The following is a 26743-nucleotide window of genomic DNA, read 5'->3' on the forward strand; positions in this document are numbered from 1 at the left end:
CGTACGTTCACTAGACAGGTGGTCCTCACTTATTGTTATGATTTAGGGGTGCAGATACCAATAAGCAAACCTGCTATGTAGCCCAGCTGCCTGCAGTGGGGATGCAGCACAGACAGAGTGGGAAGCACCTCAGCCCCCAGAAGACAGGCACAGCACAAGCAGCTTCTGCTGGCTCCAGGTAATGAATCCAAACTCCTTTTCTCCAACCCACACCCCCTTACAGCAGGAATGAATTCTTGCCACTTGAAATGAGAGGCGGCAAGGAGGAACAGACTGTGAATTTTATTCAGGAGTCTTCAGACACAGCAGTGAAGCAAACCACCCGCTCCCCAAAACTGGGATCTGCTTGGTGCTGGCTGACACAACATCAGGTACCAGCATATTCCTGGTACCCAGGCAGCACATCATTCTCCTTCTCACACTGCTGGCACAGAGCTGCTTTGGGGAATAGGGAGGGAGGCACCAAGGAACGTGATACCCAGCACAGGGATGCCTCTGAGTGATACAGGTGGCCCAGAAAAGGATGGTGGCTTTGCATTTGTCTCCAGGCCACAAGCCCACACCAGTTGCCTGCAACAGTGAAAGGGCAAGGGCCGGTCCTTCCACAGCTGCCACCACCTCGGTCCCCATTTACATCCAGGGTGCTCAGGAAGGGACCGCAGGCTGCAGTGGCTGATCGCTGATGTCCCCACCAGGGGCCACTGTGACACTAAGGAAAGCCAGACTGCCAGTCATAGGAGAGGGCCGCGGGGTCCGACTCCTACGGCATCTCAGGGGCTCCGTGGAGCATCTGCCCTCCTCCAGGGCTGGAAGCTCAGGCCTCCGAGGTGAGTTTGTAAAAGAAAAATGGCCGCATGTGAAGAGTGTAGGGGGCTGGGAGCATCACTGTGGGACAAGGGGCTGCCATACACTGCGGTACAAAAATAAAGATATAAACAAATGAAAAGGCTGGAGTGGAGTGTTCAGATCACATCCTCAGATCTCTGGCTTGTAACAGCTAGAGAAGGAGAGAGAAAGAGAAACACAATCAATGGTAGGAAAAAAAGCAATTGAGCATGGTGGGGAGAGTGAGAAACAGAAAAAGGGAAATGACAGAGGAAACAAACTGAAGAAAAAGAAAAGAAACGAGGGTGGGAAAACAGAACAGAAGGAAGAAAAAGTCCATATGATTAACATACACTGAGTCTTAAGATAATAACACTCATGTCCCACAGCCATAGACAAGGAGGCTTTCAAACAGAGCCAGCTAACAAGTGCTCTCCATCAAGACCGGTGGAGATTGACACTGAACATCTCCAGTTTAACAAGAGCCTCACAGTTTTGCAGTATGGAGAGGAATCCTCTTTCTAACACTTTCCATACCCAGCCCCATGCATACTGGCCAGCCAGCCTTCCTTCCTAAGCAGGAGGGAGAGTGGAGAGGCTCATTTTGTACAGAGCTGTGAGAACATCTGCAATGGGGAACCTGCTGCTTCTGCTCTGCCTTTGCCACCTTTCCCATTGCGCTCTCACCCTGGCAAAGCCAGTGGGGGAAGAGCCCAGGGAAGTGAGAGCAGAGAAGGAAAAATAAAAGGCTGCCTTCTGCAAACTGCCCGGGCTGGCAGGCAAAGGAGCTGCGGATGGCAGTCTGGAGAAGCGATCTGGCATGCATGTCACGCAGACACGTGGCAAAATTCCACTCTTTCCCCGAACCACCCCTGCCTGCTTTGCATTCATTTCCACCCCTCTCCCAGCTGCACTCTCCGTTCTGCTGCCAGAGCCTCTGGTCCACAGCCATAGGATCTGCTTGGCAGGTAAAGTCATGCATAGGATGAGAATATGTAAAGCCACCTTAGGGATGAGTCAACCTCACACCTCCCTCCTTCCCTTCCCTTCCCCAAGCTCTACAAACCAGGGCCATACCCACAAGAGGGAAGTGAGTCACTCATGCAGAGCTCAGGCTGGCAGGAGCTGGGAGTGCAGACAGGTAACATACCTGCAGAGAGGAAAAGTGAGGAGCAGAGAGATAGGGCCCTGGGCAGAGACTACTCTGAGCCCTCAGGGACAAAGAGAGCAGAGGGAAGGATGCTGGAGGCTGGCGAGTGGGGCAATGTGGGAGGTAGATGACAGTGCTGGGATGGACACGGAAGGGAGCAGGAGGGAGGGTCCGCAGGAAGAGAGTTTAGCACAATCCCAAATAGATGGACAGTCTGCAAATAAAAATAAAACCATAGATAAAGCAAACAGTTTAAAATACAAAGCAGCAGCCATGGTAACAGCTCTCCCCTATCAGCTTTATCTCCAGAGAGACTCCAACTCCTGGAGAGGAGCAGCCCCCACACCCCACACCTGTTCTAGTCCTTCCCTGCTGCTAGCTGTGAGCTCTCACCAGAGAGGTGGACGAGTCTACGCCTGGGGGATTATTTTTATCATTTTCCTCAGGGATTTGCTGCACCTTTCTCCTCTGCTTCTGCTTCTGCCTCTGCCTCCTCCTCCACCTCCTGCTCTTCCTCCTCCAGGTCCTCCTCTGTGTTCTGTGGCCCAGCATGTGGGACAAAAGGAAGAAAGAGTGGAGATACTTGCAAGATGAGCCATGGCAGTTCTTTCTGACACACAACGGAACAAAGCAATTTTCATAGCACTGAAATAAAAAGGGACCTTTCCACATGGCCAAGACAATTCTAGGTCAGGGAACAGAGAAGCTTGTTTTCCTCTGGAGCATCACATCAGGGCATCTAACCCACTTACAAGTGCTGTGACTCCACCGCCCAGCAACTGCCATCAGTTGCTAGTGTTCCTTCCTGCATCCTGGGTGTCTAAAGGATGTCACACACTGCTACATGTTTCTGACCTTCCCTCAAAAGGGGAGCAGGAGATATCTGCCCCTCAAGCTGAGACTCGGAAAAAGGAAAGAGAATGCTGCAAAACCTTCAGGAAATAATGCCCTATAGGCAGTGACACACACAGAATGGGCATGAGGAGGCATGAGGGGGATGTTAAAGAGTAGCATGAGAGGTGCCAGGGTGACTTGCTAAAGCCATTTGCCACACACAGCCACACACCACCCCTCCAACACACACACTCCTCCTTTTGGGCAATGGGTGTAATGCCACGGTGCTGAACACCAGGACAGGCCCCCGTATTTCACCACTGAGGTGCCCCACTGTCGCAGGGGAGAGAGAAAAGAGAGAAAGAGCAAAGAGCAAAGGATCTCACAGGCAATGGGAGCAGGGCCATAACAAAGTTAACCTCACCTTGGCTTTGTGGCTTGGCTCAGAGCTCAGGCCGTTGGGGGAGTTGTACAACTCCTTGGAGACCACGCACAGGAATTCTGTCTGATCCTCATTCCCATAATTATAGGATGAGCCAATGTTCACAAGCTAGAAAAGGTGAGAGCAAGAATTACAAACACATATTTCTGAAAACACCGAGTCCTCCTGGGGACCAAGGCAGAAAGCCCACCGTGCACCACTGAGTCCAATCCATAATCCTAGTGGAAAGGCCTCATAAGCTGAGGAGACAACAAAGAGAACCAGAAGAGAAGTTAGCCAGGATGCCAAACAGACTGACCTCACACAGTACCCTCTAAACCTCTAGAAAGGTGCAAGAAAGAACCAGCGTGATGACTCAGTCAATGACTTACCCAGTATTCTCAGAGCAGGAAGGAGCCTTGTCTGGCAACTGTATGGTATCCATCATCTTTTCCCCAAAAGACAACTCCTGCCCCACCCCTGCTCTGCCTTACCCATACCTGCTCAAAGCGCCATCCATCCGACATAGTGGAAACCATCTGAGTGAGCTCCTCTTCCTGGCACTGCAGCACACGGTAGACATGCTTAGGAGGCACCTGAGAGCAAAATTGCAGAGCACACTGACAACAATCACATGCTAAAAGCTGCTCCCCTCCTGCAGAATGAAGTGGTAATACCCTTCCTTGACAGACCTGTCCTCTTCCCCATGTCCCAGGTGAAAGGGGAGTGGAAACCACAATCCAGATTTCTCCTTTGCTGTCATTGGAGGCAAGAACAGTATCTCTTCTGGAGAGCAGGGACTGAGCTGAGTGCTTCCTGCATTGTCCCCAGAAGTTACTGCCCTCTTTTGATGGGGAGTTCGCACTTGTCATTACAAAATCGTTCTTGCAAATGCAATAAATGCTGATGGGATTTTGCAGCACAAAGTGACTGTGCTGTTGGAGGCTTACAATGTGAAGCAGACAAAATGAAAAATTAGATAGCAGACAATCCTCCCTCTAAGAAAGATTTTCAAAGGTTGTTGGCAACAGGATAGATTCCTTGCCTGCATTTAACTCTTTCACAGCCATTTCTTCACCTGTTTCCTCCAGGTTTCTCTACAGGTATTACCATGTTCTTCATTGTGATTACACTCCCAGGACTGCCCACACCAGTCCTCCCTCTCCATGACACCCTTGCTGTCCTCACAAACATGCCTCTACATCCCACAGCAACCAGCTGCCTTCTTCTAAAAGCTACAGGAGCTCACTTAGTTTCAGGGGCTACATCCAGCGTTACTTCTCAGATGCAAAGCAAGCCTGCAACTTGTTTATTGTAACTAAATTGGTGGTAGCTTGTCCCCTGCAAGATTTTGCTGCATAGGGATTAGCCCATAATCTCTAATTAGTTGCTTCCTTCCCTTCCTTCTGCTTCTCTCAAGTTTCTCTCACTTTAGACTCATCTCCCTCCCTTTTTACACCCCTGCTTTACCACCCCACTCTATCTTGCCATACCTGTGTTACTGTGTAGTCCTTCTCCTCCATTCGATCCTTGATTATTCGGATCAAAGGACCAATGTTATAGAACTCAGCTTCTTCAAGGATCCCTGAGAAAGACAGATAGAAAGATCACAAAGACAGAAGGTTAACAGCCCATCTTTATTTTTTGACTTGCAAAAGATCAGTTCTGAGCTTCACAAGGCCCATAAGGAGAAATTATATTACTGCCTTACTTTTTAACAGGCTTGAAACTGCTTGAAACTGCAGAGAATTGAAACTTGGCCCACTGCATCTTGTTTCTAATGCTCACCCCAACTTCCTTATGCTGCCTGCTACTACAGAAACAGGCACTGCCAGTGAAGACATGTGCTGAGGACTGCTAATACCTTTCCCAGATACTTGGCCAAGGAGAACAACTGTAGTCTCCAGTCTCTCTCAAAGACCTCTTGTTACCACCTGGCTCAGACTCTCTTATTAAGGCAGAGAACCACAACTTGAGGTTATGACAAGTCACCAAAAGGTCTTAGAAAGGTCTAACTTACCTCCTGAGCCGCTTGGAGTTGCAGCCCCATATGACTTTATATGATCTTTGGCTCTCTTCCCTGTGTTTCAACTCAAAACAGGTAAACAGAACTGGTTTTGTTTTTTTTCTCTATGGTGTCTGCATCCATCACCTCTCCTGAGACTAACCTGTTTGCTAACAGACCTTCAGGAAAAGGGAGGTGGTTCCCAGAGGGTCAGTGAGGGAAAGGTGGCTGGAAGCCAACATTCACATGTCCCCAGGGCAGTACAAAGAAAATATAGATGGGGAGATTGGTTCTTCGCTACCTGACACACTCAGACCTCTTCTGTGTCTCTCATTCAGCGATGAATTGTCTAATGGGTTCGTTGTATGCCAGCCTGAATGTTTGCAGCAGGAAATAAAAAAAGGCAATGCAAATGGACTGGACTCCTGTTTATGTTTCAGATTTGATATTAAAACCTGCAGATAAACTCTGTCTGACCTCAGGATTACAAGAAATGTTGAGCAACAAAAACCTCAAAACTGGGCTTATAAAAATCCCATACCATTAGGTGAATACATTTTTGGAATTATAACTGATAAGACTATTCTTAAAAAAAACCTTTCCTTGCTTTAGGTAAAAACGTGTAAGAAAGGCAAGAAGACTAATGACCGTGCAGAAACTGTGCTTGGCAAGGGCTGGACAGCACCATCTGTATTTGGAACTGGCTCCTTATTAGACTCTAGCATCCAAAACGTAACAAGGCATTGTAGACTGCTGGCTGGTAACACTGTGATGTCACCAAGTCATCCTGATGGACCCACTGTCAACCTCAAATGAGGGATTGGTTTGTCTGACTTGCTCCACTGGAATTTCTGCAGTCCACAACCCATCAGAGCACAAGCAGTGCACAGTGCATATCACTGATTAATGATGGTCTTTATTACAGTCAGTAGAAGAGATGGTTTTGTTTGGTCTACTGGGCTTTCATTCCTAATTAGAAACAGAAATTAATAGAAAACTCACAGAGCCCAGTTAAAAGTAGATCAGGAACAAGTAAAAAATGGCTTATTGAGGCTCTGAGATCTTGCCTGCTTCTGTCTTGGTGACATCTCTGCTGGACAGTCATGATGCCACAAAACCTGCAAGGAACGCCTTCCAAACCCCTTTAGTAAAGGAGACATTGTCATGCTTTGCAGGGATAGTGCTCTGAAATCCCCCCACATCAACATCCAAAAGGAGAACAAGAGACAACAAGTCCTATTTTTCCTGACTATAGTAAGTGGGATTTTTCTGAGCTCCACAACTCACCCTCTTCAGCCATATCTTTATCCAGGACCAGCTTCCCATGACGGAGAAAATTCAGAATGGGTCCAAAATAAGTGGGGTCCCGATCTATTAGGTATGCACCAGTTTCATCCTAGCAACAGAGAGATCACAATGAGAAAAAACCCAAGGAAAACTTGTAAACAATCCTCAGATACCCTAGAATACAAGAAAATACAAACCTAAGCAAAAATGTCCACTATTTCTAAGATTCTTTGGAAACCATGGGCCCCTAAGAGTCCCTAGCCAAGTCAGTCTAGCTTGGATTTTAACTCCTGTATTGGTCTGCTCAGCACGTACACCTCAGCATGAATCAATCCAGCTGAAAAAGGCCCCAAACTGGGCCTCAGTCTCTTTGTGCAACTGTGCATCCAGGCCTGGTGCAAAAGAGCAGAGATCCCATTACAGGAACAAGGCTGAGTCAGGCAGACACAGCTGGGAAGTAGATCCAAGATGTGGGGTGACAAAGGGGAAGAAGAGCAGGAGCAGAAAGGAGATGGCCTTTCTTTCCCCCAGCTCGGGAAGGCAGTTACCAGGCTACAAACAAGGTGGAATCTAGCATGGGGAAATCCTTCCCGGGAGAGCGGGGGGGAAAGTGCCGGCACGTCTCACTCAGTAACTCCGGCAGCTGCCGGGGTCTGGCTCCATCCCCGCATCCCTCCAGCCCTCCCCATACTCGGTGGGGCACGGTGCGGGAGGCAACCCAGCTGCCTTACCCGGTCCGACTGCAGCTCCTCGCCCTGGCACAAGCGACACAGGAAAGATTTCTGCTCCCGACACAGGGTCTGCCTGGTGGTGAGGAAGACGGTGCCCCCCACATTGAGCCTCACCCACTTGGCCTGGGTGCCAGCGGGTGGCGGGATGTCCCAGGTGCAGCGTAGCCCCACGGCGCCCTGCATCTCCTCCCTGCCCTCCATCCTCATCCTCACCCCCACCTCCCCCACGGCGTGCAGGGACTGCCGCAGGTGCTGCCTGTCGGAGAATGCCGGGATCTGTAGTTTATCTGCCTCTCCCTCCGCAGCAGCCGCGTTTCCTGGGGGCTAGGATCTTCCCTGTGACTACCAAGGGAGTCCTGAGAGGAGGAATGTTGCTCGGTGCTGGAGAATATCACTGCGGCTATTGGGGTGGGCAAAGCCACAGCTCCACAGCGCTGACTCTCCCGGGCTTTTCCCGTTCCCGTTTTCACAAACCATGTGCCGGTCAGCACTCGGAGGTGCAGGGTGTTATGCAAAAATCGTCGGCATTTATTTCCGCAGACATCCTCTCCGGCTCATTAAAAGGTTCTGGGAACTGTAGTTTCGCAGGGACGTGCACAAAAGGGTGATGGGAACTGTAGTTTTTCCAGTTCGCTGTTCCTGCTATGAGGACGCTGTAACGAAGAGGTCTGCACGACATGACCCCAGCCCTGCGGCTGGTACTCTGCCTGCTTCCAGTCCTGGGTCTTGTCTGCAAGCTCCCTCGGAGACAGGAAGCACAACCTGCTCCCTGGCAGTCGGCAGATTAAGCCCCTCAGCGCTGTACTTCACAACATTCCCTTCAGGACATCCATTACCCCAGCCTCACCGCTCAGTGCTGCATCACTTTCTTGCAGCAAAAAATGCAGACAGTTGCCTTCTTGCTAACATACGTAGGGACAGTTCTGGGAACTGCATGAAGTGCTGGCAGGGGGCAGGAATAATTTTTCTTCCAGCACAGAGGCATTGCTGACTCAGCAACCTCCCCCCTTCCCCCCGGGCTGCTCTACCAGCGCAAGCCCCCTGCATCCCTCCCCTGGGTTCCTGCCATCCCTGTTTGTGTCTGGGCAACAGAGAACTCAGACTGTAACTCAGCTCTGTGTGGAGTTTTACCTCTTCCCCTGGCATGTATCACCCTCCGAGGCTGATGTGCCAATCCCGTGTTACGGAATCCAGCCTGGCCTCTGCCACTCGCTCCTGCCAGGCCGAGCCTGGTGCTCCGCAATTCATGCCCCAGGGGACTCTGTTTAAACACCCTCCTTGGCACGGACACAACCTGAACAAGCTCTCTCTAACAGCCCTGCTTTTCCCACTCCCTCCTTAGCACAGCTGTGCTTGCCAGCAGCCCGAGCACACTAAGAATGAAAAGGAAAGGCTGGCGTTTGACCCCATTGTGGCTCAAAACCTTCCTCCACCTAAGCGACTTCCTGGTTCTTCCTTGACAGGGCAAGGCAGCACAGCAGAGACACACAACACTTTCTTTTTCTTGCATTTAGATCTTAGTGCCTTTTGAGGTGGGGGGTTATTGAGTGAAGAGGCTAGGTAAAGAGAAACGTTATGTTTTACTCTTACATTTCTTTTCTTCTTGTCCTTCCTTCTTTTTACTGCAAATCACTCCCTTTTATCACTACAGAAGAAGGCAGTATCTCCTTTCTCCCAAATCACCCAGGATATCCTTCACAAAGATGGCATGTGTACTTCACTCCTTCTGTGGAGGAGTGCCAAGGGGAGGAGAGGAAGAGAGGGTAATACGGAAGAGGTTTCAAGATTGTTGACCTTCAGCTAATTTAAGTACAGGAACAATTCAGCTGCTCCAAGGCGTAAATTCAAATCATTTTGAACCAGAACTACAGTGACCATTAACAGAGCATGAAAAAATATTTTTGTCTATCTATATGGAGCAGGCTCTGGCCAAAATTACTGCCCAGCCCTGGGAGCAGTCTCCATTGAGCAGTAACATGCATCGAAGATGCTCAGACTAACACCTACCTGAGCTGAAGTGTCACACAGAGCAACGCAGCTCTGGCTGTGAGACTGCTGTCCTCCTAATTCTGGCTCTGAGTCAAACCACAGCAAGCTGGAGATCTCTGCTCTGCACTCTGGTGAGTGAGGAACGCAGGACTCTGTCTGTACTGGCTGCAGCTTCAGCACAGGACTGAGGTGAGGACTGTGGCTCTCCAATATGAATGCAGCAGTTGGGCGGCAGCCTACAGCCCCTTATCTCCCCCTCCAAGAAATCTACCCTGCCTTCAATTTTTTTCCCTCTTTTACCAAGGGCTCACCCTCTCCTTTCCCTTCTCTCACAGCTGCTCAGCCTCTTTCTCCTTTTCAGGGTCCATCTCTTGTTCTCAACACCTTCTTTTCCACTCTCCCCCATGACAATGCTGCTCACGAGTCCAGGATGGCCTATACTCAAGGCATACTTTCTTCCATCAATACCAGTCTCCACTTGTGGCTGGAACGTCAGTCTTGCTCACCCCAGGGCCATGGGGTGAAAAGTTAATTGCTAAATCTAAAAAGGTATATTGTGAGTAAGGAAAGACACCAAGGTATACCACTTCCAATATCAGCACCCTTTTTTCTGCAATACACACACACACACACAAACACACACACACACCCCCCCCCCCCAAAAAAAAAAAAAAAAAAAAAAAAAAAAAAAAATTGAAAATGCACCAGGCCAGGTTTTTCCCTCACAGTATGTGAAAATGCTCTATAGGAAGAAGCCAGTGCGGGGTGATCTGCCAACTGAAATGTTCTGATGAGTTGGTGGCATGGGCTAAATACAGGCTTGATTGCACACTATTATCAGATGTACTTTTGAGATGCAATTAATGTGCCCTTGTTAAAAGGACCCCTAAAATCAAGCAACAGGACACAGGAGAAGTAAGTTTAAGCAATCAGTCATGTTTGGTCAAAGGCTGGACTCGATGACATCAGTTCTTTCCCAACCTTATTGTTTTATGATTCTATGACTTGTTCCTCCTGCCTTTAAGATATAAAACACATGCACAGAAACTAGGGGAAGAGCAAGCAAGAGTTTACATGGGGCTGTGTGATGGTGTAAGACCGTACAGCCTTGCAAAGTCCTCAGTGAAATAATGGGGACAATTGCACAGATGGACTGGGAGCAGGAAAAACCTGACTGCCATTGGATACTGGGCTGAACAAGAGCTGAGGAGAACAGAGCAGGGGGTAAACTGGGAGTGTCTTAGTTCAGCAGTCAGGCCTGCAGAAGGCTACCCACACTGCAGTGCTCTGCAGCTTGGTATGTGGCACATGATGCATCTCTGGCATCGTAGAGCTGCTCTTACGGAACTGTTGCGTTGTGGAACTACAGTGGGAGGCAGGGATCACCATGTGTTGGCACGGACAGTGTCACCACTCTGACAGTCTGGGAACACATATTGGGGGTTACATGGCAGGAGGCACCGGAGAAGAAACCAGGAAGAACTACTTGGCATGCCCATGTAGGATTGGTGCCACTCTCTTTTCTGCAGGAAGTGGAGAGGGGAAGACAAGTGATGCTCTGACATTTTGCCAGTAAGCCAACAGTGAATCAGGCAAATAAAATTCCCTACATTGGACTTGGGGGAGGACACAGTTGAATAATAGAGTCCAGCTTGACTGCCAGCTGAGCCAGGCATATTGGAACATGAGAGAAAGGTCCCATGGCATACAGGCAAGCTAATCTGTCGCTGTAGGACATGAAAGGAAGATGAAAGACTCCAAACATTTCAGAAGGCAAAGAGTATAGAAAAGCTTTATTGTCTAATTCTTACTACCTTTTATAAGGTGTTCCAATACAGACTTAATATGATTGGTGAATAGGAACAACACCTCTCTAATTCCATTGGTTAAACTAGAGAAACAGCAAAACATCACCTGGTTAAATTAGAGAAACAGCAAATCACCACCTGGAGAAAGATTGTTTTGGGAAAGGATAGTTGTTTGCCAAGATTGTTTTGAGAAGCTTTCCCAAGAACTTTTCCCTTGGGAAACAGTTAGCAGCTGCCAGCAGGCCAAAATCACTCAGAAATATCAGGCCCACAATTTTCCTCCAGTTCCTTGTGCTGCATGAGGTCTGTGAACAATGCACCTGCATTCAAAGCAGTGTGCAAAGCCTGTGTGTGGATGTGCATCATGTGGCACCTTCGCTGGAAGACTGCTGGGAGAAGGAGACGGAATGGTTGTGTAGCACCTGGTTGTAAGCTGGGACCAGGAGAGACAGGAGGAATATGAAGCGTCCCCGCAGACACCAATTACCATGGCTTATGCAGTGCTCAGGCCAGTGGTGCTGCTAGAAGAAGAACTGCTTTAGAATACAGAAAAATTTGCAGAGGAACAAAAAGTTTGCTGGGAAATGAAGAGTTGTATAGTGCAACCTGACTGCTAGGGAGCAGTATGGAAAGAAGAGGAAAGCAGGTGACAGAAAATACAAGTGAAGAACAGGGGACCATGGGATTACTTTTGACTAGATCAAACTATTTTCACAGAATCCAAACCTCCTTCAGGACAAAAGTATTGCAGATAGTAAACTATACCAATAAACCAATAAAGACTTAACAGGCTGGCCTGGGATTCTCAAATTAATATAGAGAGCTGTAAAAACTCTAGTGTCAAGTTAGCAACAGGTCAATGTGACCTTGCTCCTACATCAGGGCTGCTGTTTAAGCTACCTTTTTGGATACCATGAGCCCTCTTCCGCCAAAGATGTGCTATTTCCAATTGCCTGTTACAAATTTTCCACAGGATGGTCATAAACATTAGTGATTTGCATTATATTCACTTCTCCCCAGCTTTCGGTTCCTATAGGAAACCCACTCACTGAGTCAGAGACATAAAGATCTGCAGAACATTTATAGTCCTGGTGTAAGTCCCTTAAGCTGTTCCATATGTCCAGTAGCATCTGTTATAGCTCAAAATAGGTTCTTGCAGTCTCCAGGCTTTGGAAACATTGTCTCGGTCTTCAAAACGTTCTCAGCGCTTTGCCGGCATCGCTGGAACAGATCTCAACTAAAAGGAGGGGAAACATCAGAAGCCACTCTTGGATAGATTTTTGATACATGATATAAGAGGGAATACCCCAGGAAAACAAAGTATCTTGCTTTGGGAAAGAAGATCTCAGTTTCTCCTCTGCAGAGAAATCAAGGCAAAGTTAAGCATCTTGGAAAAGATTTCCCAAAAGCTGGGAAGAATCACTGAGATCTTGTAGAGGAAAATTCAGCCTGAGAATTGAATACTGCCAAGCTTGGCATAAATACCAGAGAGAGGGAAGGGCCCTGCTAGATGTCATCAAGCCACAGGGGTGAAATGTAGAGCAAGGGGAGAGGGAAGTTTTCCACTTAATTTGCAGTCTCCAGGTAATGGCTGGGGTTTGCCACACATCTCCCTGCAACACACAGGACAGAAAAAAGCATCTCAGACTCAAGAAGCAGAGATTCCCACTGACCCCAAGCACTGCTGGGTCAGTTGCAAAAAAACCCCACAGTGCTCAAGATGCATCAAAATATATCCTGGAAGGACACACAAAAGCCAGGTCCCTGCATCTATTAAAAAGACATCTGAAACAATATGTCAATTTTCATAGTAACTAAATTTTCCTGGAGCAACAAAGTAGGCAAAGCAGTCATCTGGCCACATACTCACAAAATCAGTCTCTTGGTGTACTAAAGGGTCACTTGTTTCAGATTCCTGTGCACTCTGTACACTCAACACTTGCTGCAATACCAGCTCCAAGTCCGCAAAGAGCTAGGTTGTCAGTCTGGATGCAAGCAGGGAAATTGCAGGCTGTCAGTCACCGGGGGGTCAAAACAAATGTGTGAGTGGGGTGGACAGAAGAAGAAATAAACTGGACAGTGAAACTCCAGCTGCCCAAGAGGTGAGTAGAAACAGGGCTTGCATGCATGCAAGCCAAGGCCAAGAAGCAGCCAAAAGAGGAAATGCAAAGAATAAACACTCAGCAATAGGGAAGAATCCAGTCCTTACGGACAAACCTGTGAAAATAAGCATCCACTGCATTCCCTGGAAAGGGCAACCCCATCATCCATAGATACCTGTTGCTGCAAGCCCAAGAGAAGAGACTGTCTCATTAACTTTTAAGTTAGGAGTAGGACAGAAGATATGCAGGTTTGTGGGGTTTTTTGGTGTTGGTTTGTTGTTGTTGTTGTTGGGGTTTTTTTGGTTGTTTTTTTTTTTTGGTGTGGGTTTTGTTTGTTTGGTTTTTTGTTTTTTTTTGGTGTTGGATTTTTTTTTTTTTGGGGTTGGGTTGTTTCTTTTTTTGGGGGGGGGGGAGGGATGTTTCTGTAGTTATTTTTGTTTAGTTTTGGGCATTTTTTGTAAAGGAGAAAATCCCAGAGAGACCAAATTCTTGAACATCGTCAGGGATACCTGAGATGCTTTCAACTTTTAGACGTAAAAGAAAAAGGTCTTGGGAAAAAATAGGTTCCAGTGTGGGCTATTCCAGTGTAGGTGTCAATTCTGCTAAGTTTTTAGGGGAAAGTGACATGGTAAGAAGGAAAATACGCATGTAATCAATTATCCACTATGTAAGCTGACACCCAGTGTTTCAAGAACAGAGCTGTAACTGACAACTGTGGACGTTATGGCAAAAAAGCAAATGGACAAGGACCAAAAGCAGGAAGATGGTGCAAAGACCCAAGAGAGAGGTGTGCCATTGTCTTTCCTGGGTGAAAGAGTGCTTGTTGAGGATAAGAGGTGTAGTTCTACTCACAGAGAGAAGGAAATATCTCATTGTGGACAAAGTGATTCCATAAAAACAGCATTCCTGAAAAGGATTCACCAAGCAACAGTCACATAAGTTCCATTCAGCAGAAAGACCTTGAAACATGTTTATTTACATAATTTAAATCCCAGAATCTTTTTTTTTTTTTTTTTTTTTCCTCAAGGGGGATTTTGGACCATGGGGCTACAAGGCTGGCTAAGTATACACTGTAGTTAGAGTCCAAGTATAAGAAGAAATACAAATCAAGTCTCTAGCCTAAGTGCCAACCTGAATGCCACATTTGCTCCTTTAACAGCCATCTCTTTCCACAAAGTTTTGCACTCAAAACGGTCATAGAGTGCATGGGTGAGAGGCAGACAGTAGGATTATGAGGCACAGTTATATAAGAATGACAATCCCGTGAATGAACATGACTGAATGTTTTGAGTCAGGAGCTTGGCTTAACTCAACTCCCCCATGCTGGCAGCAGCACTCTCTGCCATCCATTTGATATGGTGAAATGGTCACAGAATCACAGAATGGCTGAGGTTGGAAGCGACCTTGGGAGGACATCTGTTCCATCCTACCTGCTCAAGGAGAGTCACCTAGAACTGGCTGCCCAGAATTGCTGTCATCTTCATCCTCCTAAGCAGCAGCATGGTAAGGAGAAAGTGCCAAAGTACCATGTGCGCATAATTGTTATCCAATGCCTTCATTTCAAGACACTTAACCAGCAATGCTAAACCCATCTTTTCCAAATCCTGTTTCAAGGCAAGCTATGTGCACAGCAGGGAGACAATGCAGCTTATTACACTGTTTTCCCCTTTCCCTCAGAAATAATATTTTCAGGCTGTGCCCGCATGTACCATTCCACCCAGGCCCCGTCGTACACTGCGACATCTGGCTTGCCACAGAGGTAGGCCCCGAGAGCCACGTGGCAGGCAGTGACCCCAGAGCCACATGTGGCTACCACTGGCTTTAAGAGGTCCACCTTCTTCTCCTGGAACAGAGTGCGGATCTGCTCAGGGGTCTTCTCTAAGCCAGACTCCGTGAGGAAATCAGTGAAGGGGATGCTCGTCGACCCAGGGACATGACCAGGCTCAATTCCTAGAGCAAAAACAATACAGACAAGAACTTAGCCTCCATTGTCTGGGACAAGTCTCTTGCAAAGCCTCTTCTGTTTCACTGAGAGGAATATTTATTGCTTAGTGTATTTTGTTAAAAGAAGTACATTTATTTTTGCTACACTTTATTACTGATTACTCAAAAACGATGGCCCTATGTGTAACCTTTACGTTACCACATGGGCACAACCCTGTCGAGTTCCATTCTTTCTCCTAGTTTCCTCCACATCTTTCTCCCCATCAGAGCAACCCACACTGATGAAGCACCTCCACAGGCCCATTCTGAGGGGAAGAGTAGCAGCACTACTTGAAGAGACCAATGATAATCTTTGGGGTGTATTGAAAGCTATGTTCCTCACCCCAGCCCCTCATGAGGGAAAAATAGATTCATGGCTTCCCTACTGCTGAATTTTGAATGAGTAGCACTAGCTAGTCAAAAGGAAAGAAGGACAGGTGGACATACTGCCTGAAGTCCCATCCCATAAAAGACAGTGATTATTTCCTAGCATTACCTTTACAGGATTCAAAGCAACGGGCACCTTAAATTAAGCCCCTCTTTATAATGCCACTGTCTCAGAAGGCACATTACCATCTCGCGGCTCTGGCTCCACTCCCCGGAACCGTCCTGCAGCGCGGGCATCCACTAGTTGGAAGCGATGGGAATCCAAGTTATCTAAGACATCCTCGTATGTTTTCACCAGGGACTTGTCCAAGGAGGCATGGAACTCAGATGGAGTTACCTGGGTTTTCCCAGAGCTAAGTGCATTCCCCTCTCGCTGCCAGTTCTTTAGGCCACCATCCAGAAGGGACACAGCTTCATGTCCAAAGACCCGGAACATCCACCATACCCGGGGCGCTGAGAAGAGACCTTGGTCGCTGCCATCATACACCACAACATGGGAATCATTCCCAACACCCAGCTTCCCCACGTACTCGGCAAAGTCGTTAGCCTTGGGCAGCATGTGATCGTAAGGCGAGGTTCGGTCGCTGCACTGGTCAATGTCAAAAAAAACCGCACCAGGGATGTGGCGCTCCTCAAACTCCCGCTTTGGATCACGCTTCATCTTCGGCAAATACCAGGATGCATCCACGATTCTCAAGGCCAGGCCAGCTTGTTGGGACTTGATGGCTTCTGAAAGCCATTTTGCGGACACCAGAGCTCGGTAGAGGAGCTGTTGCGACATCGCTCCCGAGTCCTGGCTGAGATTATCCAACTTCTGGGTTCTGCCTGAGTCCACCTGACTGCAGAAGGTAGAGAGTCGCAAATTAGAGACCAGCCTTTTGTAAAGCTACTAGACAAATACGCATTTTGGGACCCGTGTCTGCATTGAGGTGCTGGCTAAGCTTACAATGAGGGGCTTGAAATGCTCCAGCCCTGAAAGCAGTTCCCCAGAGCTCATCCCAAACAATGCCCCGAGCGGGACAGCCACGGCAGTCCTTCCCTGCGTCCGGCCCCACGCAGTTTCTCTGGCCCCATCCAGGGACCCAGCAGCACTGTCAGCAGCCAGAGCGGAGCGGGGCAGCCCCGAGGACCAAGTGCTCGGCGGTGAAGCACAGCCCCGCGCCTCTGTCCGCCCCGGAACACACCTGCAGCCGGGGCCTTACCGCGCCCCGCCGCCGCCCGCTGCGAGCCCCCCCGGCCCGGGGGGCCGCGATTCCCGCCGCTTCGCCCCGTACCTCTGCGCTGGGCCTCACCGCCCGCCAGCCACGGCCGCCGCCGGAGGGCGGGAGCGCTCCCGGCGGGCCGGTCCCGGCCATGCCACCGCCTCCGTGCCGCCCCTTGGGCCGCGCCTCCCGCCGCCATTTCGCGTGTGTCGGGCCGCGTCGGGCTCTGTTTGTGTGTGTGTGCGCGTGTGTGTGTGTGTGTGTGTGTGTGTGTGTGTGAGGGAAGCGCGTCCCGCCGGCGGGGCCTCCACCGCTCCCCCGAGATGGCGCGGCAGGGCCTCAGCCGGGCGCTGGTCACGGCCTCCTGGCTGGCGGAGGCGGTGCGGGCCGGGCGGGTGGGCGCCGGCCTGCGGGTGCTGGACGCCTCCTGGTACCCCCCCAAGGAGCGAAACGCCCGGCAGGAGTTCAAGGAGAGGCACATCCCCGGGGCGTCGTTCTTCGACATCGAGGAGTGCCGGGACAAGTCCTCCCCCTACGACTTCATGCTGCCCAGCGAGTCCCACTTCGCCGACTACGTGGGGGGGCTGGGGGTCAGCAATGACACCCACGTGGTGGTGTACGACGGGGACGAGGTGGGCACTTTCTACGCTCCCCGTGCCTGGTGGATGTTCCGGGCCTTTGGGCACAAGGAGGTCTCTGTGCTGAATGGTGGCTTCAAGAATTGGGTGAAGGAGGGGTACCCCGTCACGGCGGAGGTCACCCAGCCCACCCCGGCTGTCTTTAAGGCCAGGCTGAACAGAGCCCTGGTGAAAACTTTTGAGGAGATGGTACAGAACGTGTCGTCCCTAAAGTTCCAGGTGGTGGATTCCCGCCCCGAGGGCCGGTTTCGGGGGACAGAGCTGGACCAAGGTAATGGAGGTGGGACTGGCACCTGCCCCAGAACGGGATGAATGTCATTTCTAGACTTGGGAGTAACAGCTCCTGGCAGCCATCAAACAGATTTTCCTAATGCACAGGCATGCCTCAGCCCGACTCACTGATTACCTTAAGGGATCCACGGATGCACGTTTAGACCCCAGTGCCATCGCTGAATTCTTTTGTTGCAATTGGCTATAAAGCTGCAGGAGGAAATAGCAGAAAAGGGCTGCAGTCATTTGGTTCCAGGATCTCCCATCCCACACCCTGCAGAAGTTTATCAAAATGCAAACATTGGAGGTGAAAGCTCCGAGGGGGTTGTTCAAGGTCCTATCTAAAACCAGCAGACACATACAAACTATCAGTATTCATACAGGCACCTCTCACCATAATGAGTGCACTAGCAAAAGCCAAGGTTTTAGGTAATACAGTAACCCAAGGGACATTCTCCTTATTGCTCTGATTCCCAGCAAATAGAGAATTTGCTTGAGCTGATCTTTGTTCTTTTGCTTATGTAAGAAAAGTCTGAAGCCTTTAGCAAATGTATGGGGTGTCAGCCTCTCTCTTTTAGGTGCCCCAAGTTACAGGAATGAAAACTGATTTTGTTACCTTAGTGAAACACTGGACACACAAGCAGCAGGGGTGGGAGATGTCCTGTGCAGTGGGGGCAGTGAGGACAGCAGGTACAGCAGCGTGCCTGGAATGAAATTGAAGCTGGTTAAAAGAGGCCCTTGCTGTGTAATTTAAGCCTTGGTATATCCCAGAATAACCTCCACTCTGAAAGGAGGGAGTGTAAAGGGGACTTTCAGGAGGCACTCTGGCAATCACACTCCCACCACCAAAGAGGCTTTAAGTACTGGGACCAAAACCCCTTCTCAGCAGGCAGCTCCACTAATCTGATGGGTGCCCACTTGACTTCCTACACACTCAGTACAAACACTCAGATCCGGTTTTCTTACCTCTTATCTTGAGCCTGGGTCTTCCTTAGCAGAGCCTCAAAAGTCTGTTTCCTTAAAGCAATTTATTAACAGCACAATAACACAGGAACAAATTGAGTTCGTGCCTCTGAGGAGGGACCTAAACAATGGAAACACTGAAGTTTTATGCTCTCCCAGTCTGTGTGTGGCAAAGTCCTGGCTCTTCCAGCTGAGTCCTTGGCTCCTGCTGTGCTTCAGTCTCGGGTCACCTGGCTGTGCCTCAGGTCCTGTGCTCTCTGTTGTGCAAAGGGTTAGGGCCAGTTCCTGGCCTCTTGCCTGGGGCTCTCACCACCCAGAGCCCAACCTGCAGCTGACACTGCAGCTGCACACCGAGCTACCTGCACTGAATGTGTTCCTCAACAAGGGAATCACAGAAATGGCTGGAAGAGAGTTTCTAGAAGAAAGCACAGAAGAGCTCAGCAGCAGCTGTTGTATCTGAGCAGAGCCCATGCTGCCGGAATGTGCAGTGGGTTTCTGTGGTACCCAGGCCACGCTGCCCTACTGCCCCACAGGTTGTTACCATTCTGTCTTGGCTGTTCACATATGTGTGTGCTGCTGTACAGCCCGTTAGTGTGACATGTCCTGAAGTACATTCCTGCATCCAAACTTCAGGAGCTGTGAATGACTCTGTACACTTGGGTGGCCCAGGTGCCTAGAGGGAGCCCCCCAAGACATTTGACCTGCACAAAGACAATGTGGAAGGTGAGAGAGATAATTGGGAGTGATGGAGGAGGCTGTGGCAGGGGAAAGTTAGGCTTATCACTCATTCTATTTTTTTCTCCTACCCAGCCCATTAAAGTGAAGATTGAATTTTAACTTCAAAATGTGACTAAAATGCTCCTTGCAGGGAGCTAGTAGATTTTGCATTCTTTCCCAAGGTGAGAGTTGTCACCAGATGGCAAATACCACAGCCCCAACAGCATCTTCAAAACAGATTTTTCCTTTGAAATGAGTCAGCATGGAACAGCTTATTTGTGGTGGTCCAGTTTTGCTTCCCACAGCAGATCCAGCAGGATAAGCACTCCAGCTGCAGCTGCTCATTCCACAGGAGCTTGACAGCTCTCTGAACCAAGCTAGACAGTAGCAGCACATCAGCCAGCAGTGGGTAAAAGACAGTGCTTACACCTAAAAGAGCAATTTGAAATCAATGCTGATTAATTGCAGGGGTCATCCAATCAGGGAGGATGCAATTTAGAGAAGACTAATGGCCTTCAGGTTAGGGAACTTGCTGCCTGCTCAGGTGATTTCAGTTTAATTATTGCTTCAGTTCTTGACTTCCTAATTAAGTCAATTAATCTCTCCTGTGAACTTCATCTCTAGGAGAGGCTAATTGCAGCTGACTTTTTTGCTTCTAGTTTTTCAGTTCTTTGTGATAAGAATTAATTGTCCCTGTTTTATTTTTATCCTTGCTGGGATTTAGACCTCAGTACTGGTTAAGATAAGCCATAATATAGGACTAATTTTTATTTGCTGGAAGAGGTTCACTAAAGTTGCCAGAAAAACGGACATCTCTATAGGCCAGGTCTCATAAGTCTTAAATGTGGAGTATTGCTTTGGATGAAAAGCTGGATGTTCATGCAGAGTGTGCAGCATAAGCCTGATAGATGTGCAGCCCTGACCTATACACCAAGTAGTTTGAGGTGTCTCTGCACAGTGCTGTGTTTCTGCAGGAACTAGCTGTCCAGGGCTGATGATAAAAATAATTACATGATGGTTGCCAGTGCTGACCCTCTCTGACTGTTGGGCGCTGAAAACTGATGAACAAGAATTACCAAATGCATGCAGAAAAGTTGTGAATTTCTGAATTCTTTTGTAGACATCTAAGAAAAGAGGGGAAAGTTGCCAGGCAGGAACTCTTATTATCTAAAAAAAAGAGAGCATTTAATAAACTTATTTTTTATTAAAATAATTTAATAAATATACAGGGTTTTTTTCTTATTCTCAGCCCTGAGGTAGTCTTTTCTTCATCTTCTGCATATAGAACTCCTCAAATTTTGTCCATTTTCCCAGCTCTCCATCCTGCCTGCCCCAAACATAAAGCTTTTGCTCATCTTGAATGTTCAGTGGGAATGAGAATGAAATGTACATTTTTCTTCCCCTCTCCTCTGAGAGGATTCTGCAGCTGGGAGTGGACTGGCTTTGCTTTGATCATGTAATAATGCTTGGAGCACAGTAATGGAAAGTGAGAGACTTTATCAAAGTCTGTTTCAACCCACAGGAATCTAGAAGGACTTTCAAGGAGCTGGCCAGGACCAAGCCTAAAGTGTTCCTTACAATGTGTTCACGGTAGGTTAGACAAGATCAGTAATTGTCCGTTCTAAGACATACCATTTGAATGGAAGAGAGAGAGAAACAAGGAGGCAACAGAGGAGGCATTTGGAAAAGAACTATCTGCAGCCAGCACACTCCAAAGCCACAGGGAGTTAAATATAGGCATAACAAATCTTTTATCTTTTTGACATTAAGAAATTCCATCTGGGGCTTCCATTGCAAAGGGAATGCTAGAGAGGAGGGGTTATGGTCTGCGATAAATAGCCAATAATAAAAACAATATGTAAGCTGAGAATCTAACAGATGTGGAAAACGGGATTAAGTAGTGAAGAAGATAACATATTACAGGTTATAAATTGTGAGGAAGGATTGCCAGACACCGAGCTGAGTGAGACTTGGCAAAAGGAATTATATAACAAAAACTTCTAGAACAGAGTGAACAAAAGAGAACAGGGAGAGAAAGAATAAATAAGGTTGTGGTGCAGTTAGCAGGGGTTCCAGGTGGAAGAGTGTGTGTGGTCTCAGCATTATACTGAGCCCTGAGTCTGTGTTACCATGCTTTCTTCTATTCTAAGGATAATTCTGCAGAGCAGGGAGAGGGCTAACCAAAAGACAGCCCCATGCTCAAATCAGTGAGGCAGATGATCTCAATCCCAAATGTATGTCAAAAATCAGTCATGTGACATTACAGCTTCATGAGGCAAGAATTTGGTACATTTATTAAATTTATTGATAAAATTTATAAATTTATTTATTTATTTACATGGTTCTGTGGGACAGAAACAGTTGCGAACTTCATATTTAGAATAGGGGGTACAGCACAACTGAAGCAGCTGCTGGTCTCCTAACATGGGTAGACTGGGAGGCTTTCAAAAAACTCTTCAAGAAAAATTATTTTAAATTAAATAAAATTGACTAAAATGTGTTGGTAGACTTGCACTGCAACCAAGGGCTTTATTTCCTTGCCAACAAAATTGGTTGTCCAGATAAGAGAAACGGGAACATGCATGTCTGGAAGTTATTATATGTCTGATCTTTTCTTCCAGCCATTGGAACCACCTACAAGATAGAGTTGTGCCATTTGGACTTCATTAATGCTTTGGGCATAACATAGAGGGGCATTTATTAGCTCAATATGAGGAGAGGGCAAAGTGCTAGATTTAAAAAATTGACTGAAATGGAGATAAGTGAGATAAGAACCGCATGTAATGAAAGAAGATCTGCGGGGCTGGAAGTTGCCAGCATCATCCCGTCATTAAGCTTCTATATTTGTTTCATATTTTCCTAAATCATTGAGGCATTGAAAATAGGGAGTTGTTACTGAAATGTGCTGCCGGCACAGCCATGGGAAGGTCTAAATGATCACATGGGGAGTATTAGGTGAGGTACTACCTGCTGATGTAGGAGTGACAGGAAGTGTAACACTACAGAGGGCAAACTTGAATACTTAGTAACCCAAAACACTGAACTGCTTGTGTTTCTTCTACAACCTGATGACCCACATTTGGAAGCAATAGAAGAGGGTAAGACCTGGATGAAATAGTTGGGTGCAGGAACATCACATGATTTAGCCTCGGCAACTCCTGTCTACCAACTGTGATGGTAGGAAATGCCATTTCTTTATCTAGAAGCCTGCTGGACACCTAGAGCTGTTTCCAGGGTGGCCGAGATAGAGATAAGTGTATCTAATGGGCTCTTACTGGGTTTAGGCTAAGGACATGAAGTTCTTGGGAGTGCTGAGGGATTGCCATCAGTCTGATGGAGCAATAGCAGAAGGGCAGAAAAACTATTTTGGCCATAGGGCAGTGTTAGCTCAAGGATAAATGGTGTATGGACTGACCGATGATCTGAACACTGGAAATTAATATTTTCTCCTGACATGAGCCAGGAGGTGCTTCAGTGGGAAGTTTCATGACAAGAATCCAAACTGTTTCTGAGATGGATGCTTTTTGAAAGGCAGATTATAAAATGATTACTGAGGTAGCTGGGGCCCAGGCTCTGTAGTCCTAGGGTTCCTTCCTGGTGTTTCTGATGGTGACTGCATGAATCTGGTATGGAGTATCCTCTGTTTCATATGGGACAGGAGCAGATGCATCTTCCCTCCTGTTCGGATTCCAGCTGCATCCAGTCTTGCCTTCCAGTCCTATGTTTCTCTGCTCTTGACCTAGCTGAGAGAGATTATAAAGCTTCCTTAGCCACTTGAGAGCACTTCTTAGGCAGTCCAAGGGATTGTGTGGTTGTGCAGTTTCAGCTCTTTCTCTCAGCTGAACACCCACATAAGTGAATAAATGCAGTTTCTACAGAATTCCCCATCTTTCACCCGCAGAGTGCAAGCACTGGTCTCTGGCTCCAACAGGTTTTTGAATCTCTGGAGCAAGGAAGTCTCCCTATAGATTAAAGTCAAAACTGCTCTAAAATGAGTGTTTTTTTCAGATCTGCTCAGCTCCTACTTGAAGAGTTGTTTAAGGGTGGTGAGTTGTCAGTCTCCCAGTAAGAGAGGGGTACAAAGCTATTTTAAGGTTTGTGAACAGTCTAGAAAAGCAATAATGATCTTGGTGCCTGGGACACCTAGGAGGTGAATTGGTGGCCCAGCAAGCTTATTTGAGCAAAAGTTCCCTTCTACTTCATCCTCAGGACTTCCTGATCTCAGTACACTTCCCAGTGCCCTAGGATGGCTCACAGACTTGTCTGTATTAGGGTGATGACCAGTACTGCAGCAGAGCCTTGCAGAAATCCTTTGCTGAATGAATCCTTTCCTATTCACTCTGTGGGAAAGTGGTAGCCTAACCCAGGCATGTAAGAGGCTCCAGTAAGCAGCTTTGCAGTCTGAGAACTATATACAAGGTTTTCTCAGTTTTTCCTTCATTTTTTATTTCCTCTCTATCATACAGACACTGTATTGCTGAGTGAGTTTTGCAGTTGTCTGTACTGAAGTGATGAACTGTTGTCTTCTGGAACTGGAAAAAATGTGGTGAAAGCATCAGTCCAAAACGCTGCCTCTTTTATTTTTTCTTGGCCTTTTTAAATATTAGTCCCTGCAGAAGTCAGCAGTTTTTCTCACAGTTTCTCTCAGTAATGCTAAACACTTCTGAACGATGCATGAGGTGACTCCTAGACAACTGTGCCGTATTTCTAATGCACTTGGGGAGGATGAATCAAGAGACAAAGAGGGTCTGTCTGGAACGGGAAAACTTGTGAAGCTAACTCAGGGCAGCTTTGATTGTCTTTAGGCTCTTTGTCCAGCAGAGCAAAAATTCCTTTCAATTCTGTGCCAAAACTATTTTCCCTATATATCTCACCATGTCATGTTACCACTGTGCATAGCGATGAAACTGCAGTGTCATTATGTGTGATGTCAGTCTCTGTCTAGGTATAGTTTAATCATTGACTGTAACAAAGTCAAATGATTAAACTTCTCCAATCTCTCCCTTCTCCCAAGACCAGCTATGCCAATGATTTGGGCAAGTGGAAAGCTACCAGTAAAACAGATTAGAATTAATGTGATTTTTTCAGATTTGTCCCCTTAGAAGTTCAAACCTAGCAAGGAACCATTCCCTCAAACACATTTTCAGCGTAATACATAATGTTTTTGGCTCCAATGAGGCTTGATCCAAAGCCTCTCAAAATGACTGGAAAAGCTTCCATTATTAACCCTTAAGAGTCTGAATTTGAAGGGTGTGATGTCAACCTTGTCCATCGTATTTTTACATCTGCCACTCTCTGAAGACCTTGTTTTGACATGCGGCTTTGGACTTGCCTGAAGTGGTCAGATACACCAGCAGAAAAACAGAACCTGTGCTGATTTCGTCCATGGAGTAGATAAGAAGTGATACAAAATTTAAATTCTGACTTCTGTGACCCCATTGTCCCAGGATAGCTGCCTCAGCAGTGATGTGGCTGACTTTAATTTTTGATTACTTATTTATTTTTCTGAAATAACATTTTAAGGTGATGCAGGAACAAACTGTGAACAGATAACCACTCTTACAAATTCCACATACAGGCCACATTTCCTGCTTCTGAAAACTGTCACTACACACTGCTGGCATACCTGGGGAGGGTTGGAAATGCATTGCTTTATTCCTCTCATCACAGGTGCCCTTAATGCCTTTGTTAAGGCATTTTCTGTGGAGGTTCTTTGATTCCTGTCATGTCTAGGGCTTCTTCAGATTTCTGTATCTCATTGCTTTGAGTGAGGAAATAGTTTAGTAAATATCCTGGAAATTTTGACTTCAGCGAAGTTGAATAACATTTGTCCTCTTCTTTTTAGCCCAACACCACTTTGCATCTTCATCATCAAGTGGAACTAATGAATCTTTTGGAGGGAGTGACACTATCTGCACTGATGTCTCTAATGTCTCTTGTGGGTGTCTTTCATCACCTGTTAATGTGTCCTTGCTCATGTTTCCTTTTCTGGTTCACTCTTGCAGGGTTGGAATCTGGCCACATCCCTGGTGCTGTGAACATACCCTTCCACTCATTCCTATCAGAAACGGGGCATGAGAAGAGTATTGAGGAGATCCAGGAAATATTCCGTGAGAAGAAAGTGGATCTCTCAAAGCCTCTGACAGCCACATGCCGCAAGGGCGTCACGGCGTGTCAGATTGCCTTGGCAGCCTTCCTGTGCGGCAAGCGCGACGTGGCCGTGTACGATGGCTCCTGGTCCGAGTGGTTCCACCGAGCCCCACCGCACTACAAGGTCTCCGAGTTGAAGCGCAGCAAGGCCTAAAGGGAGAGCTGTGTCTGGTGCAACGTGGTCTAGCAGCTATCCAGATAACCCAGGATAAAGCAAAAGGGAGGAGGTGGAAGTAAAGGAAAAAAAACGGTTGATTTAGATTTTGCCAATTTTTTTAAAAATTATTATTGAGTTTCTGTTGAACTTTAAATTTTTGACAATAAAATCTTAGATGATGCATCTGTGAGTATTCTAATTCTCCTCTTTTACCTGCGACCTGCTTGTGTTGGGGAGGAAAAGCCGCTTTGCAGCATGAAAGAGAGTTACACTCTGTGCCTGAAGACCTCCCAAAATTCCAGTGGCCTGGTGTTAGATCAGGAGCGGAATGAATGCGAAGTCCAGTGCTAAAATATAGCACTGTGTACTGGACATGGGAGAGCCAAGCTGTGGTTCTGTCATTAATTCCATGGAAGACTGCTTGCTAGCCCACCATCTTCCCATTTGGAATGTGGAAAATGGGGGTACCTTCCATATGGCAACTGGACCCAGCCCACAGGGTGGTGTGTTGCTTGCTTGGGGTCCAGGTAAGGGACATAGAAAAGAAAAGTGTGGTATCAACTGGTACGGCCCTGTCCTGGTTTAGGGCAAATTTGTGAGAGAATCCCTGAATGGGGTCACTCTGGGAAGCAAACCCAAACAGCCCCTCCCCCAAACCGGTCTGGGAAAAGAACTTCCTTGGAGAAAAGCAGAAAAAACTATTTATTTAACAAAGTGCCCACAAGCATAAAGAATGAATAATATGAAACAATAAAACCTGTCATTGCTCTGAGGTGGGATGGTAAATTCAGAAAGTCCTTGCTGTGGGGTAGCTCAGCTGACTCAGTCTCTTATCAGCTCCTCCAGTGCCGGAAGAATGCCGTCCTGGGTCCCAGGGGGTGCTGGCCTGAGATCTGGGTGTCTCTCAGGGTTTTTCAGTCCAGGACAGGTTTAAACACTCCCAAGAAAAAGAAAAAAAAAAAAGCCCAGAGAGCTTCTCTACCTCAGCTAGCTAAAACTAAGAGCAAAGCAGGTTTCCATGCTGCTGCTTGCCTGTGCCTCAGACGAGCACAGTCCAGGAGCAGGAATGCAGAGGAGTGAGTGCTGCTTTCAAAACAAACTCCACATGTCGTCTTTCGCACCCT

The 26743-nt window shown here is 47.5% G+C and overlaps 3 protein-coding genes across 12 annotated transcripts; 1 reads left to right on the forward strand and 2 right to left on the reverse strand.

Annotated features, from left to right (window-relative positions):
• Window positions 1-263: 263 nt before the first annotated feature.
• On the reverse strand, window positions 264-7889 carry KCTD17 (potassium channel tetramerization domain containing 17). Of its 7 annotated transcripts, none has more exons than XR_005700593.2 (8): window positions 7254-7889; window positions 6523-6631; window positions 4724-4815; window positions 3731-3826; window positions 3234-3359; window positions 2435-2513; window positions 1976-2189; window positions 264-997 (listed from the first exon to the last, which is right to left on the reverse strand). XR_005700593.2 is itself a non-coding variant. In XM_040062707.1 (7 exons), the coding sequence occupies exons 1-7, from the start codon at window positions 7458-7460 to the stop codon at window positions 2038-2040; spliced, it is 861 nt and encodes a 286-aa protein (XP_039918641.1). In that variant the 5' UTR covers window positions 7461-7889; the 3' UTR covers window positions 264-2037. The 7 variants fall into 7 exon arrangements, 5 of the variants coding, with proteins under 5 accessions (XP_039918641.1, XP_039918644.1, XP_039918643.1 ...); XR_005700592.1 differs by having other exon boundaries at window positions 1903-2189; XM_040062707.1 differs by having other exon boundaries at window positions 264-2189.
• Window positions 7890-14097: 6208 nt separating this feature from the next.
• Window positions 14098-19126, reverse strand: MPST (mercaptopyruvate sulfurtransferase). Of its 4 annotated transcripts, XM_040062704.2 has the most exons (5): window positions 18599-19126; window positions 18249-18336; window positions 17769-17842; window positions 15709-16361; window positions 14098-15102 (listed from the first exon to the last, which is right to left on the reverse strand). In XM_040062704.2, exons 3-5 carry the CDS (start codon window positions 17807-17809, stop codon window positions 14804-14806), a joined length of 993 nt encoding a protein of 330 aa, XP_039918638.1. In that variant the 5' UTR covers window positions 17810-17842; window positions 18249-18336; window positions 18599-19126; the 3' UTR covers window positions 14098-14803. The 4 variants fall into 4 exon arrangements, with proteins under 4 accessions (XP_039918638.1, XP_039918637.1, XP_039918639.1 ...); XM_040062703.1 differs by lacking the exons at window positions 18249-18336; window positions 18599-19126 and having other exon boundaries at window positions 17769-17992; XM_040062705.2 differs by lacking the exons at window positions 17769-17842; window positions 18249-18336; window positions 18599-19126 and adding an exon at window positions 16797-16865.
• Window positions 16935-25802, forward strand: LOC120752057 (thiosulfate sulfurtransferase). The gene is made up of 2 exons (XM_040062706.2): window positions 16935-17633; window positions 25318-25802. Exons 1-2 carry the CDS (start codon window positions 17048-17050, stop codon window positions 25614-25616), a joined length of 885 nt encoding a protein of 294 aa, XP_039918640.1. The 5' UTR covers window positions 16935-17047; the 3' UTR covers window positions 25617-25802.
• Window positions 25803-26743: the final 941 nt, after the last annotated feature.

The sequence above is a fragment of the Hirundo rustica genome, chromosome 4 (assembly GCF_015227805.2).
Source record: "Hirundo rustica isolate bHirRus1 chromosome 4, bHirRus1.pri.v3, whole genome shotgun sequence".
Classification (NCBI taxonomy): domain Eukaryota; kingdom Metazoa; phylum Chordata; class Aves; order Passeriformes; family Hirundinidae; genus Hirundo; species Hirundo rustica.